At 39.3% G+C, this 16,027-nt stretch overlaps 1 protein-coding gene across 1 annotated transcript in view; it reads left to right on the top strand.

Moving 5' to 3' along the window:
• The window catches only part of LOC113543473 (protocadherin Fat 3), a 50,432-nt gene that overhangs the window by 19,264 nt on the left and 15,141 nt on the right, over positions 1-16,027 (top strand). The window contains 13 exon segments of the mRNA XM_034312809.2: positions 1,002-1,277; positions 1,553-1,763; positions 1,921-6,012; positions 6,448-6,644; positions 7,611-7,764; positions 9,956-10,189; positions 10,892-11,284; positions 12,022-12,236; positions 12,474-12,611; positions 13,088-13,231; positions 13,398-13,595; positions 14,643-14,920; positions 15,023-15,558. Coding sequence (XP_034168700.2) covers positions 1,002-1,277; positions 1,553-1,763; positions 1,921-6,012; positions 6,448-6,644; positions 7,611-7,764; positions 9,956-10,189; positions 10,892-11,284; positions 12,022-12,236; positions 12,474-12,611; positions 13,088-13,231; positions 13,398-13,595; positions 14,643-14,920; positions 15,023-15,558 — 7,066 coding nt within the window.

The following is a 16,027-nucleotide window of genomic DNA, read 5'->3' on the forward strand; positions in this document are numbered from 1 at the left end:
GTCTTTGTATGCGATAGTATCAAGATTTCCCTTCACTGGAACTAAAGGGCCCAAACATGCTCCTGTGCACAAAGAGAGGTCGATAAAGACATGGTTTGCCAAGGTTGATGTGGAAGAGCTCCAGTGGCCTGAGCCCTGACCTCAACCCCACTGAACACCTTTGGGTTGAATTGGAACATTAGCTGTGCACCAGGCCTTCTTACTTGACATCAGTGCCTGACTTTACCAATGCTCTTGTGGCTTAATGAGCACAAATCCCCACAGCCATGTTCCAAAATCTATTTGAAAGACTTCCTAAAAGAGTGGAGGCTGTAACAGCAAAAGGAAGGACCAGCTCCGTGTTAATGCCTATGGTTCTGGAGTGGGAGTGGTGGTCAGGTGTGCACATACTTTTGGCCATATAGTGTACTTTTGAATACCCTTTGGATGTAATGCATTTATTTGTAAAAGGAAGCAAATGTGAGGTGAAGGATACATTCACTAAGTGTGTTTATTAAAGTTTGACAACCAGTCCACAATCCACTGAAGAGGTCAAACCCAAATAACTTGAGGGATCCAATAGGTAGAAACAGGGAAACAGGCAAAGATAATGTTGGAGGCAAATACATAAATAAAGCTTGGTAAAATAATAATATATAAAGCTTGGAATGCATGCCTAAACAATGGCAAGACTTCACAAAAATTAGCTACTCTAACAGAACTTAATTACACTAGGCAAATGAGACTATTATGAAGCTAACTGATTGGGCTTTTGGTTGATAAGCCTGTGAGGCATGGCCTGAACCTGAACCAGGTCGAAAACCTGACCAAAAGTGGTGTGGACTAGGATGTGACATTGAACTTTAGACGTCTAAAGAGGGATGTCAGTTAATTTTGACATTTACAATCAGTATGCCATATGGTCAATAGTATGCATGCATACAAATAATCAATGTAAATTTTACAGTCAGCTTTATCATGCAGTAATGCAAGTATTTTGGCTTGTTGACTTTTAATTCCAGGTTCATATCAGAGTTTTGGACTACAATGATAACACTCCAGTGTTCTCCCAACCTGTATATCCGGTCTCAGTTTTAGAGAACATACCAGTGAACACTGAGGTTCTGCGTGTCAAAGCCACAGATAGTGATGAACGAGCCAAGCTGAGTTATTCAATTCATGGTAGTGTGGATCTGGTCAGCATGCGCATGTTTCGGATTGATGTTGGCACTGGTGTCATTTACACTGCTGATGTTTTGGACTATGAGGCATGCACTCAGCATATCCTTACTATTATGGTAAGAAAGAATAAACATTTACATTCTGCAAATTGCAAATACATACTGGCTTTTTATTGTCAATTATTAATTATTACTAAGCACCTGTACACCAAGACAAATTCCTTGTACCCACGGTACTTGGCAATAAAGGTGATTCTGATTCTGATTCAAACTAATAGGGAAAGAATATAGTTAGAGGTCTTGGGAGTTTTTTCTGGGTTTTTCTTTTTTTTTTACTGTAACCATTTTTACACTTTTAAGTCTCTTTCAGTGTGCCTTCATATTTTCTGTAGGTGAAAGATCAGGAATTCCCCTACCACAGAGATCTGGCTCGGATCATAGTGAATATAGAGGATTCCAATGACCAGAGTCCTTTTTTTACACGAACAGTGTATGAAGGGGTGGTAACTGACTCTGCCTTTCTTGGGATACCTGTTGTACAGGTCTCAGCCTTGGACAGAGACACAGGGATGAATAAAGACCTGGTATACTCGATTGAAGCAGGTGGGTTTATGAAATACTGGTGTGAAATACTCCCTGTGATTAATCTAACAATGTCATTTGAATATACAGTATGATATTTGTTCTCAGTTTTGTCTGCTATTATTATACCTATCTTCATTCAGTACTGTAGTACTATAAATAACTTGTTTTCTTTCAGGTAACACAGGAGGTGCATTTGGGATTGATTCACTGTCTGGCACCATTTCAGTGGCCAGAGAGCTGGACTTAACATTTGTTGGCCCTTACATCCTTACTGTTCGTGCCACAGATGGAGGCAATCCAGCACTAAGTGCCACAGCTGCTGTCAGAATTGCCATCTCACTCTCAAACTTCTCTAGTCCCAAATTTACCCGACAAGAGTACCAGGCTGAGATCCCTGAGAATGTGCCTGTTGGAGCCTTTGTTACTAATATCACAGCAATAAGCCCCTCAGAACTCATTTACAATATAGTGCAGGGGAATAATGAGAAGATATTTGGAATCAACCACTACACAGGTGTAATTGTGACTCAGAAGTCCATAGATTTTGAAACCACAGCATTCTACATATTGGTTATCCAGGCTGTCAGCATGGCAGGGATTGTTTCCAATGCTACACTTAACATTCAAGTGGTTGATCAGAATGATAATGCACCTCAATTTCAACAGCTGTGCTACTCGGGGAGCATTAGTGAAGCAGCCCCCATCAACAGTGTGGTTTTAGGTGAGGATGGAAGTCCCCTAGTGGTCCAAGCCATTGATTTTGATAGGAACCAGAATTCTCTATTAGTCTTTAATATTGTTGAAGACATGGCTAAATTATTCTTCACTGTTGACTCTGGTACTGGATCAATCAGAAACATTGCCAGTGTGGACTATGAGACCTTTAGTGAGTTTTACTTTCATGTAAGTGTCAGGGATAGTGGTAGCCCAGAGTTGACTGCAGAGAGTCCAGCTAAAGTTTTAATAAAGGTTGTAAACATTAATGATTCTCCTCCCAGATTCTCTCAGGAGAACTATGATACTGTTCTGCTGCTTCCTACATATTCTGGCATAGAGGTTTTGAGAGTGGAGGCATCTGACCCTGACATGATTACAAATTCAATTTATTATTTTGCTGACAACAACTTGGAGCCCTTTGCCATTGATCCCAGCACTGGCATCCTTACAGTCAAAAACAGCAAACTGTCCAAAGACCGCTACTGTTTCAACATAAAGGCGTCAGATGGGCGTTACTCCTGCACTGCTCTTGTGACAGTAATAGTTCGTGAGGCTATGGACAGTGGCCTTTTGTTCAGTCAGCCTTCATACTCCTCCTCTGTGCTGGAGAACACCTCAAACATATCTACCTTAATGGTGGTCAATGCTATAGGGAACTATCTGAATGAGCCAATCAAATATGCAGTGTTAAATGCAGGGATCCACTTTACAATTGGACCCACATCTGGGGTCATACAGACCACGGGGATCTCATTTGATTGTGAAGAGCAAGAGGTCTATGAGTTGGTGGTGGAGGCGAGTCGCGAGTATGACTGGCTGAGAGTTGCCAGGGTGATTGTACAAGTGCAAGTTGAAGACATCAATGATAATGCTCCTGAGTTTGTTGACCTACCGTACTATGCTGCAGTGCAGGTTGATGCACAAATTGGCTCATATATATTTCAAGTGTCAGCCAAAGACTTGGACAAAGGAATGAATGGGATGGTTTCCTATGAGCTTGAGGATGAGCATAGCTATTTTGAGCTAAACAATACAACAGGTGAACTCATCCTTCAAAAAACCTTTGTAGCAGACATGTCCAATGTTGAATACTCACTGGTCATTATTGCGCGTGATGCTGGCTACCCCTCCCTTTTTACTACAGTAGAACTCACAGTCACAGTAGTTAACAAAGCCATGCCTGTTTTTGACAAACGTTTTTATGGTATTTTTGTTAGAGAGGACATACCTGTGTCAACCCCAATTCTAAAGATTAATGCTGTGAGTCCTGAAGGACAGAGTATCATTTACACTATTGTGAATTGGGATCCCTCTCTTCAGTTTGACATTGGTTTTGAGAGTGGTGTGATCAGTGTAATTTACCCCTTAGATTATGAGACTATTCCCTATTACAAGCTAAGAGTCAGGTCCACTGATATGTTCAGTGGAGCTACATCAGAGGTGGATGTTAACATTAATATTTTAGATGTAAATGACAATGCCCCTGTATTTGAAAAAGCCTCATATACTGTTACTCTGGCTGAGAACTCAATGACTGGGACTGCAGTGATACAACTCTTGGCTACAGACAGTGAATCTGAAAATTGTGCTATTCGCTATGAGATTCTCTCAGATGCTTTGAAAAACACAGACTACTTTGACATTGACGGCACCACTGGTCTTATTGTTATCGCCCGTCTTTTGGACTATGAACTTATACAACGCTATAGCTTTATTGTCCAAGCAACAGACAGTGGCTCTCCAGCCCAGAGCAGTGAGGTCACCATTACTGTCTTAGTAAATGACACAAATGACAACCCTCCATTCTTTAACCAGCCACTCTATGAAGCTTTTGTTAATGAACTTGCTCCCAGAGGGCACTTTGTAACCTGTGTTCAGGCTTCTGATGCAGACATCTCTGATTTTGACAGGCTAAGATATAACATTCTTTCTGGAGATGATAGGATGAACTTTATAATGGATCCTGAAACAGGAGTCATCTCTCTGTCACACCAACGTTTGCAGCGCGTACAGCAGATATACATGCTCAATGTGTCTGCATCAGATGGAGTGTTCACTAGTACAGCACAGGTAAACATCCGGATACTGGGGGCTAACCTACATAACCCTGTCTTTAGCCAGAGATTTTACCTTGCTGAGATACAAGAGAATGTACCTACAGGAACTAAGGTTATTCAGGTGCAGGCCACAGATGAGGACACTGGATTTTTTGGTCAGATAATGTACTCATTTATCAATGACCTTGGAAAGACTCTGTTTATTATAGGAGCAGATGGAGTGATCACCACTGCCCAAAAATTAGACAGAGAGAATCCAATGAACAGGGACATTATGCTGAAAGTAATGGCTCTGGATGGAGGTGGAAGAGCATCCTTCTGTAGTGTTAGAGTAATGCTAACAGATGAGAATGATAATGCACCACTCTTCAGGGCAGCAGAGTATAGGATTAGCATTAAAGCTAATATAGCCATTGGTATACTTGTGACTCAGATCCAGGCTCAGGACCCAGATGCTGGGGACAATGGCAAGGTGACTTATTCACTGTACAGCGAGGCAAGGCTTCCTCTAGTGGATGTGTTAGAAATTGAGCCTGATAGTGGGTGGATGGTCACAAAGGGAAGCATGGCTCATTTGAGAGGAACTGTTCTATCATTCTTTGTCAAGGCCACAGATGGAGGAGTCCCTTCTAAACACTCTTTGGTGTCTGCATTCATCCATGTACTGCCACCTGATGCTAACATACCAGCATTCACTCAGCCCCAGTACTCCTTTACTGTACTAGAGGATACACCAATTGGGACAGCTATAGGTTCAGTGTATCTGAGTCCAGGTCACACAGCAATTTTTGCTGTGGTAAATGGGGAAACAGTAGAGAGCAATCAGGGTAAAATATTTATAATGGAGAGAGAAACTGGGGTTCTCAAGCTTGATAATACACTAGACTATGAACTGGTCAACATCTATCGCTTCAAAGTGTCTGCCACCATGAGAGAAGATCTTGTAGAATCCATGTCTGTAGTTGATGTGGAGGTGAAAGTCCTAGATGTGAATGACAATAAGCCTTCCTTTGAGACTAGCTCATATGTAGCTACGGTAATGGAAGGCATTTCTGTAGGTACAAGGATCATGCGGGTACGTGCTCTGGACCCCGACTGGGGCTCAAATGGCCAGGTTACCTACAGCCTTGGATCAATTTTCAATCATGAGAAAGAGCAAACCTCTGAGAGAACCTCTACTATCAATACCATGTTTGCAGTTGATAGTATAACAGGATGGATCACCACTCTTGGAGACATGGACCATGAAATATGTCCATCTTACACATTCAGCGTGGTTGCGTCAGATCTAGGGGAGACAGTCTCTCTCTCTTCTACTGCTGTGGTTACTGTTGCCATTGCTGACATCAATGACAACCCTCCTATCTTTGAGAGGGACTACTACAGGGCTGCTGTGAGGGAGAGTGACCCAATAGGAGAAGTAGTGTCTGTCCTCAGTACCCGAGACTCAGACACCTCTGATCAGAATAGGCTGGTCAGCCTCCACATCACAGGTATGTATTAATCTAGGCCTTTGTAGTATGATGCAGTATAATGAGCATAATGAATGAGTGAGAAGGCAATGCATGTGGTAAAAACTAGGGCCATGTGTCATATCCTTATGCGAGTGAACAGAATGTCAGATTTAGCGCTTTTTAGTAAACCTTATTTCTTCCCATTGCTAATAAGTAGTTATTAGTTACTTCTTCTGATTTTTTAAGAGCCGGTGTGTCTGCAGGTTTTCATTCCAGCTAAATATAAGCCACATGTAATAGCTGTTTGAAGAACAAGTTCAGCTGACTAACCAGGTGGAAACAGAGGGACTCCTGAGCAACACTAGCCCATTGCTGATAAAATTAGACCCGAAAAATTAGATTCATATTTATTATTGTGATTATATAAATTGGAAATATAAACATTTTTTTGTGGTGGTGGTTTCCTTGGCCTAGGAGGGAACCCTAGGTTGGTGTTTGCACTAGTTTCAGTGCAAGGAGTGTGGAAGTTGTCTGTGAAGCGGCCACTGGATAGGGAAAAACAGGATCGATATCTACTCAATATCACTGCCTGTGACAGCTTATTTGCTACCCAGGTGATTGTAGAGGTCATCATCATGGATGCCAATGACAACAGTCCCATATGTAACCAGGTATGGGTAAAATAAAATTACCTTTAATCATACATGTCTAGCATGTCTCCCATGTACACTGTATCATTTCCGTCCCCAATGGACGTTTAAAATTGATTACTTTGCTTTCATCTTTAGCCTCTGTTAAAATACAGTGTTTACAGTGTTAAAAATAATCTTTGTGTCACTAAAACTCACCAATTTGTGAGTGTTTATTAAAACTCTTCAATAATTTAATAAAAATTTAATAAACATTCACAAATTGGTTCAAGAAATATATGTGTATTTCTACACAAATTGTGCAAATTCAGGGTTGGTAAACCCTTCTTCTTTTATACTTAGAATTCTTTTACCTTTGGGTTGGGCAGTAACTAAAATGTATACCTTGTCTAATTGTACACTGAAATTGTTTGTTTGTTGTACTTTCACAATTTTACCAATTTCAGACAATTTTTTTTTATTCTCTATTAGGCTTAAATGTATAGGTAATGATTTACAATAAGGGAACATTAATACACATTACTAAATACAGTAGTAAGCATTACTATACTGTTAAAACAGTTAAGTAAAATGTCTTTTACCCATTAAATAATGATAGCAATGATAACTAACATGTATTATTAAGCAATTTTATGTATTAATGAGGATAGTTTAATAAACATTAATTAACACTGTACAAAGATTACTAATTAGTTGTCATAATAATAATAATAATAATAATAATACAATGTAATAATAGAAATATTAATTTTGTATATTCATTAATTTTTTTTTATTTATTAAAATATGATTTACATAAATTGGAAACAATTTATAATACAAGTACATTAATAAACATTGCTTAATAAAGTAGTATACATTAATAAACATTAATTAATTAATTTATTCATTTATTCATCTTTAGCAACTGCTTTATCCTTATTCCAAAACATTTAAGTTATACTGTTAGTGTTTTAACCATTAACAAATTATTTTTTGTTTCACCAGGCTATATATGATGCCTCATTTCCAGAGGACATACCCATTAATTATGGAATTCTGACTGTTGGGGCTACAGACTCTGACATCGGCACCAATGCAGAAATTCAGTACTCCTTATTTGGCATAGGAGTTGAAGACTTCTACATGGATACTATCACTGGTGAAGATGATACTCAATAACCAGTTTTTTGGCAGTAAACTGATATAATGTGTTGTGTGCAGAAACCTGGATTTCAGACATTTGAGTTTAGGCACATTAGGGTCAGCTATAAAGTGTATGGTATATAATAGCCAAAATAGCCAAGTTTGGTAATTTTTTTTTAAACATTCCAGGTCACTGATAAAATTAACACTCCAGCATGGCTCATCATCTTTTTCATGAAAACATTGTTTTAGTAGCACCGTAAAACACATAAGTGGTTTTTGGCAAATGTTAGACCACTCTTGTTTGGTGTTTTTCTTAAGGGAGACTCATGAACACAGACTTCATTCGTTTTTTAAAAGGCCTTTGATGTCACCTTAGGTATTGTTTTTTTATTCGTCTGTACTTTTTGCCCTTGGAGTGATCTCTGTTGGACACCTACTCCCATGGACAATAACAATGATGCTGAAATCTACCACTGGAAGCCCATGCCTTTAGAAACCCATCTGTAATCTTTTTTTTTTTTTTTAATTATTATTATTTTGAGGTCCCACCCAAAAAAATCCATACTGCTCTTGAACTGAACTCTCTTGTGTAGATAAAACAATGCAAATGCAATTTTTCATATAGGGTATTATCTTAAAGACACATGCTTTTTTCTATCAATGACTGTGGTCATATCTTTGGGTCCCTGGAGCAACTATAGCAACCAACAAAATTTAAGTGAAAAACAAATAGAAATGTTTTTAGGGTAAAACAGAAAATGAAAAAACTTACAATAACCTGGTTGTATAAGTGTGCACACCCCTTAACTAATACTTTGTTAAAGCACCTTTTGCTTGTAATAAATAAATTTATAATAAATAAATAAATTTGCTTGTCTTCTTGGGTAAGAGTCTACCAACTTAGCACATCTTGATTTGGGAATTTTATTCTACTCTTCCTTGCAAAAATGCTCCAGCCCTCTTCAAGTCATACAATACCATAGGTTTTCAGTAGGATTTAGATCTGGACTCTGACTGAGCCATTCCAAAATGTTGCTGTTCTTCTTCTTCTGAAGCCATTCCTTGGAATTTTGCTTTAGGTTGTTATCATGCTGGAAGGTGAAGTTTTTCCTTCAGCTTCAGAAATCTTCAACTGTCTAACAGAGGCCTGCAGGTTTTGTGCCAAAATACTTTGGTATTTGGAGCTATCCATGACTCTCTCTATCTTGACTAGAACCCAGTCCCAGCTGAAGAGAAGCAGCCCCATAGCATGATACTGCCACCATATGCTTCACTGTGGGTATGGTGTTCTTTGGATAACTAGCTGACTTGTTTTTGCTTATCTGTATCTTTTAGAATTAAAAAGGTCCTTTGGTCTTATTGGACCATAACACATTTTGACACATGGTTTGGGGTGATTTAGGTGGGCTTGGATTATTTTTATGAGAAAGCTTTCGTCAAGCCAAACTACCCCATCATCCACTCATGTGAATAATACTAGAGATCGTTGTCATGCGCAGGGAGTGATCAGTACTTGCCAGATATTCCTACAGCTTCTTTAATGGTGCTGTAGGTCTCTTGGCAGCCTCCCTGATAAGTTTTTGTCTTGTCCTTTTGTCAATATTGGAGGGAAATCCTGTTCTTGGAAATGCCACTGTGGTGCCCCATTTTCTCCACTTGTTGATGATGGCCTTCATGGTGTTCCATGGTACATTTAATGTTTTGGAAATACTTTTTTACCCCTTCTCCTGACAGATAATTTCAAACATGAGATCCCATACATGCTTACTAAGTGCTCTGCAGACCATGGCTTCAGCAGTGGAATGTCAAGAAAATTCTACAGAAACAGCTGATCTTTATTTGGGGTAAATCAGTTAATTTCACTGATGACGTCTATGTATGATAATTACTTTTGAAAATGAGTTTGAATGCGATTGGTTAATTCTGAGCATTCACATGCCCCATTATAAAGGGTATGCACACTTATGCAACCAGGGTACTGTAAGTTTTTCGGTTCTTTTTTTCTCCTAAAATGTTTCTATTTGTTTTTCAATTGAATTTTGTTGGTTGCTATATCACACCAAAGGTAGAAAAAGATCTGACATGATTTATATTGTTTTTTTTTTTTGTTTTTTTTAACATTACGAAACCCAGCAATTTTGACAGGGGTGTGTAGATTTTTATATCCACTGTGCTACAACAACTGCATATTGCTTGTTTTTTAGGTGAGCTGAAGACTGCCTCTCTGATTGACCGGGAAAGGACTCAGACATATAATCTTATAGCCCAGGCTACAGATGGAGGTGGCTTATTCTGTCGCTCTGAGATCATTCTCACTGTAATAGATGTAAATGACAATGCTCCATCTTTCGTTTTCACTGAGTTTCTAGCCAGTGTATTTGAGAATGCTGCACCTAAAACCCTGCTAACACGCCTGCAAGCTGAAGATCCTGATGAGAGTGAGTACTTCACTAGGGCATTTTCCTTTACAGCACATAGGCTGGTTTTGTAAAGGTTTGCTTTCTCTTTTTACTGAAGGGTAGGTATTAAATATACTTAAAAAGTATTTTGTAAAAGTGTATTAGATATTCCCTGCACATCCACACTTCCAAGGCCAACATTATTTAAAGAGAGCCTGTGAAAAGAGAGCTTTCTGAACAGAACACACTCGTCTACATTTTATTCATATTGTATTTTTGTATTTCAGTATGGCTAATCCCTTTTATTGGGAATTACATTTAAGTTTCAGATTTTAAAAAAATTGCTGTAGGTTGAGTGTGAAAGTGTAGTGCTGTAATTGTGCTTCTCTAAGATTCACTGGTTCATTCAGATACAGACAAATTAGTGTTGAATCATGTTTTACTGCAATTATACATCACTAGCGTTTGCTTGGAAGCAGTGTGAGACCACTTCTTCTAAGTGGTCTTAGAATGGTTGATTTGTTCCTCATGCAGCAGGAATTCCTGTGTTCATGTCTGCCTAAATTAACTGTACTAATGACGTAAGCTCATCAGGGTTTAATTCTAACAATTCTAACTAAATACTGCATATGTGAAAGCACCTTTAGGCATGGATTAAGTGTAGTCCTATAATAACTTACTCAGCCACACACAAAAAATTGATTGAAAGTGGTCCGTTTGTTTTTACTCTGTCTCACCCAGGCCTGAACAGAAGAATCATGTACTCTCTAGTGGACTCTGCTGATGGTGTCTTCTCCATTAACCCTTTTTCTGGAGTGGTAATTCTGGAGAAGCCTTTGGATCGAGAGATCCAAGACTCATATCGGGTGAGGGTCCAGGCTGCAGACCAGGCAGGGGCAGCCAGCTCCCTCTCCACACAGGTAGACCTCATTGTCATGGTTCTGGACGTGAACGATAACCCGCCAGTCTTCCAGAAGCAGGACTATGCTGTTACAGTGCCTGAGGATGTCGCTGTGGGAACAGAGCTGTTGAGGGTCTTTGCCTCCAGTAAAGACATTGGTGTCAATGCTGAGATCTACTACAGTATCAGTACAGGCAACGAACTTGGGAAGTTTTACATTAATAAGACCATAGGTGAGAGACTGATTGGTTCTGTTTATAAGCAAGGTCTTAATTTTTTATTTTAAACATAAAGCTTTCACCTCAAGCTTCAGGACCTACATTTCACTGTAACCACAAAATAAATAATTACTAACAATTTCCCCTTTCTGCATATATGAAAGGACAAGAGCATTCATAACAAAGAAATCATAACAATGAACCATAATTTGAGGATAGCAGTTTAGGCAAGGGGAGGACATTTGTGCGCATGAAAGAATATAATTATGCATGCAGCATTAAACTGTTGAAACATGGGGGCATGTTTAGGAAGTTAAGGTTTTGTTGCTTTCTATGATGTTTGCACATGGAAATCTGTATGATAGGAAAGATTTTTAGCTTTAACCTTTTTTCTAAGAGTGTGCATCCTCCAGTTTTTTCCTTTCCTGGAGCTGTGTTTTCCAATCTGCACTGTGTTTTTCTTGCTCTAACACATCAGAATAAATTTCCAAAGTGGATGTTTATTGGATATCTGGTTGTGTTACAGCAGGAAAACAGGAGAACAGGAGATTCTAGGACTGAAGTTGAGAAAGACTGGCATAAAGGAAACTGCAAGATTTAAAAAGAACCCTAATACATTTTAAAGAGATGTAGCCAGTTAACTGTTACAGTACTTCATAGATGTTAAGTTTTGCAAAGATTTGGTCACTACAGTCATCAGAAGTCAGGTCTGTGCTGTACTGAAGACTAATTCTCATTGCTCATTACTCCAGGCACCATCTCAGTGGCTGATGATTTGGACTATGAAGTGTGTAAAGACTTTTTCCTCAAAGTTGAGGCTGTGGATGGTGGAACCCCTCCTATGAAAACATCCACGATCATAAGCATTGAAGTGTTGGATGTTAACGATAATGCACCTTCCTTTAGTGAGGAGATTTATAATGTTCTGGTCAGCGAAGACGCTGCCATTGGACAGACAATCACTAGGGTATGGTTCAATAATATGTGGTTTTATACAACTTCTTTAGCATTTATTAGCCACTACTGGATAATTACTCAGTTCATTTTATAGCCATGCTTAATTATGTTCACTTCTCCCATAAATTTAATTAATAAGCTACACTTTTAATTATTTACATTAAGTGAATTTGCAGTAAACAGGCCAGCTGATTGTTTTATACACCCTTGTTAAGGCATTTGTTTTGTGTGGGTTTGTAATGTGAAGTTATTAGCTGAAGACCTTGACAGCCAAATGAATGGGCGAATTACTTACTCAATCTTGAGAGGAGACCAAGGGAACCAGTTCTGGATCGATCCTGTCACAGGACTACTGAAGGTCAACAAGGCACTTGATAGAGAGAAGGTTAGATCTTTAAATGACCTTTATGACTATCACAAACACTAAATCACTTTGGCCTTGGTGTTTAGAGACAAATAGATTGGTGAATCTTCAAGACATGGCTGTCAGTGTCCAGTTCTGGAGGGCCATAGCACTCCAAAATTTAGCATTCTACAAACAAGTGACACATGAAAGGAAAAAACAACATATACTTAGTAAGGTGTCTTGTTAAGGTGTTGGGTAACCACAGGTGAGTCAGAATAACTTGGTATTGATTTACGGTGATCCTTCCTGCTAAGGGAACAAATGAACGCAAATGTATCAAGGCCTTCATGTGCTTAATTTGGTGTGTTAATAGAGTAAAAACATCAGAAGTGTGAAAAAAGGAATGGCCCTCTGGGACCCAAGTGTCACAGTGGCGAACTAGAAGGATTAAAGCACACACAATTATTTTAATAATACTTTAATCACACTCTCTGTCTACTTTTATCTCATCTAAGGTCTCCAGCTACACGCTGTTAGTCCAGGCATTCGATAGTGGATCTCCTGCGATGTCCACAACAGCAACTGTGAACATTGATATTGCCGATGTGAACGACAATTCTCCAGTGTTTTCCCAAGAGAATGCTTCAGTAGTTATTCAGGTGTGTGCTCATGGTGTCTAGGATTTCCGTTTTAGGAATTGTTACACTGTTTCCGAATGGAACATTTTTATATGTACAGAACAGCCTTATATCAGAAAAAATCATCTGTTCATTTTAATCATCTGATATAATGTTTGATGTATAAATGTTTAATGTGCATTTTCAGCTGAACAAACCTGCAGGTACCACCATCCTGACACTGTCTGTCTCTGATAACGACTCTCCACGAAACAGAGGCCCTTTTGAATTCCTAATTGTATCTGGGAATGAGGACAATGCATTCATCCTGGACAGGAATGGAGAGCTGCGCTCAAACAAAGTGTTTGGACCACATGCCACAAGGGAGTATGTCCTTGAGATACAGGTGTGCTTACCTTAAAAAACAGCTTCATATTGACAAACTGCTAACAATTTTAAGTAAAGTTGTGTTCATTGTGCAACATGTCACCTGCATAAGCCCTTTATGACAACTGGCACTACTCTACATAAACATTTATAAAGCCTTAATCCAACATGCATCAGCTGTCATAAAGACTGCTTTCGTCAGTATTGTTGTCAAGCTGGCAGCACCTGAGTCAAGTTATGTAATGACATTATCTGGGCTAATTTACATAAAAACATCATGACAGCTGAATTTGGAGCTCAGAATACATATGGCATGTCAGAGTCATGCTCACTCTACTTTAAGGTCAGAACAAATACGCAGTCTCATTTTGTTAATTTATTTATAAATTTAAAATTTATATCCTGAATTCATGTAAAGCTGTTTTCTGACAATGTCCCTTGTTAAAAGCATTATACAATAAAATTGAATTGAGTTGAATTTTGTAAGCATCTACTTTTTCTGGTTTTACTAAAGATCACGTGGCAAGTCACACAACATATCAGTTGTCAAGACAGCATGCGCGTAACATCAAAACTGAATAAAGCAGTCTTTATGCTAAGTGACACTCACTGCAGTGAGTCCTACGTTTATGCAGTTGACGTGAAGTGTTCATGTACTGTAGATGTCTTGTAGGATTCATGCTGATGTCTATGAACACTTAATTTAAGTAAAGCTTTTCACATGGCATGTGGTAAAACCTAAATAATATGATAAGTTTGGTAAAGCATCAAACATCAGCTTTCTATTTGAAGGTCCATTGGTCCATTTTCCTTGAATAAAATGCAACTTTACCTCAAAAGGAAAAATATTCATCCTAACAAATAATTAAACAAAATATCAATATGGTTTATTAATATGAAAATATGGTGTTAGTTTTTGCATTGATGTAATGCAAAATATTATGCTGCATGAAAATGACTAACATTGAATTTAAAAGGTGCATTTATAAATACAAATACTGTAATTTCATGCTATTTATATCATTCTTCTGCATGTGTTTCCCACTTTCTTCCTCTTGTGAGTAAGGCATGGGACTCTGGGAAGCCTCGCTTGTCATCATCCTCTTTCGTGGTTGTACGTGTGATTGGAGGAAGTGTCTTTAAGCCTGTGGTCTTTCCTCTGGAGATCATTATAGTGATGGTGGAAGACGTGTTTCCTGGTGGCATCATTGGTCGGATCTACGCCAGTGATGAAGACGAAAATGATGTGTTGTCTTTCACACAGCAGCCTCAGCCAAAAAGCCTGTTCAGGATTGACCGACAGGATGGCAAGATTGTGGCCCTGAGTGGCCTGGAGCCTGGCAGGTAGCAGTGTGGAAACAACAGTGTGTACTTCTGTTTTTGTTCATTTCTTTTGTTTCAGACTGTGGGTCGTAGGCTATTTCATAAAACCACCAATGTTTACAGGTACTTCATTAATGCCACGGTCAGTGACGGACGTTTCTCTGAAACAGTGGGTGTAAAGGTGCAGGTGGAGGTGGCCACAGAGGAAATGGTGCAGAACGCTGTCATTCTGCGCTTCCAGGACCTCTCTCCTGAGGACTTTGTAGGTATATACCTAAAACATTTGAAGAGAACGCTCCAGAATGCACTGGTTGGGGCCGGAGTGGCACAGACCCCAGAGCCTATGCACATTATAGGGGTGCAGTTGGTGGTACAGTCTTCCCAGCTGGAGGTGCTTTTGGCAGTGGAGGCACAGGAGGGAGGGTATCTGGGGCCTGGGGAGCTGGCACTGAGGCTGGGTGAACTGCGGGAAAAGCTAGGAGGAACACTGCAGCTGATGGAAGTGCTAGATCAGAGCTGCTCAGGAGAATTGGACTGTGGTGATAGTGTGTGTGAGCTAAGCCTGAAGCTGGAACCTGCTGACTTGATCACCTATGGTACCTCTAAAGTGAGCTTCGTCTTGCCACATTTCCAGCGCACAGAGACATGCATCTGCTCAGGTAGGTCTGGCTCCAGGCAGCATTCCTAAACCCAATCTCAAATGAACAGACACAAAGATTTTCAGTAATTTTTTTTTTGAAATCTGCATCATGATACAGACAAAACCTGTCATAGACTTGTCATGTCTTTTCTGTCGTGAATCATAACAGCTGATTTCCAACAATATAATGGTGACAAATTGTTTGTAATTCAATATGTTGACTATTTATTTTTTTATAGTCAAAGAAAGATTATTCCCTGCTCCAGTAATGATTCCCAATTTAAATTACAAATAAAGAATTTGACAGTGGAAGGCATGGTGAGCCTGAGCTGTGAGGAGTTTTGCATGTTCTCCGTGTCTGCTTGGGTTTCCTCTGAGTCCTCTGGTTTCGTCTCACCTCCCAAAAACATGCTGGCAGTTGGATTGGCTAAAATAGATTTTCCCTAGGTGTTAATAATTGGTGTGCATGGTACCCTGTGAGAGACTGG

The sequence above is a fragment of the Pangasianodon hypophthalmus genome, chromosome 17 (assembly GCF_027358585.1).
Source record: "Pangasianodon hypophthalmus isolate fPanHyp1 chromosome 17, fPanHyp1.pri, whole genome shotgun sequence".
NCBI classification, from domain to species: domain Eukaryota; kingdom Metazoa; phylum Chordata; class Actinopteri; order Siluriformes; family Pangasiidae; genus Pangasianodon; species Pangasianodon hypophthalmus.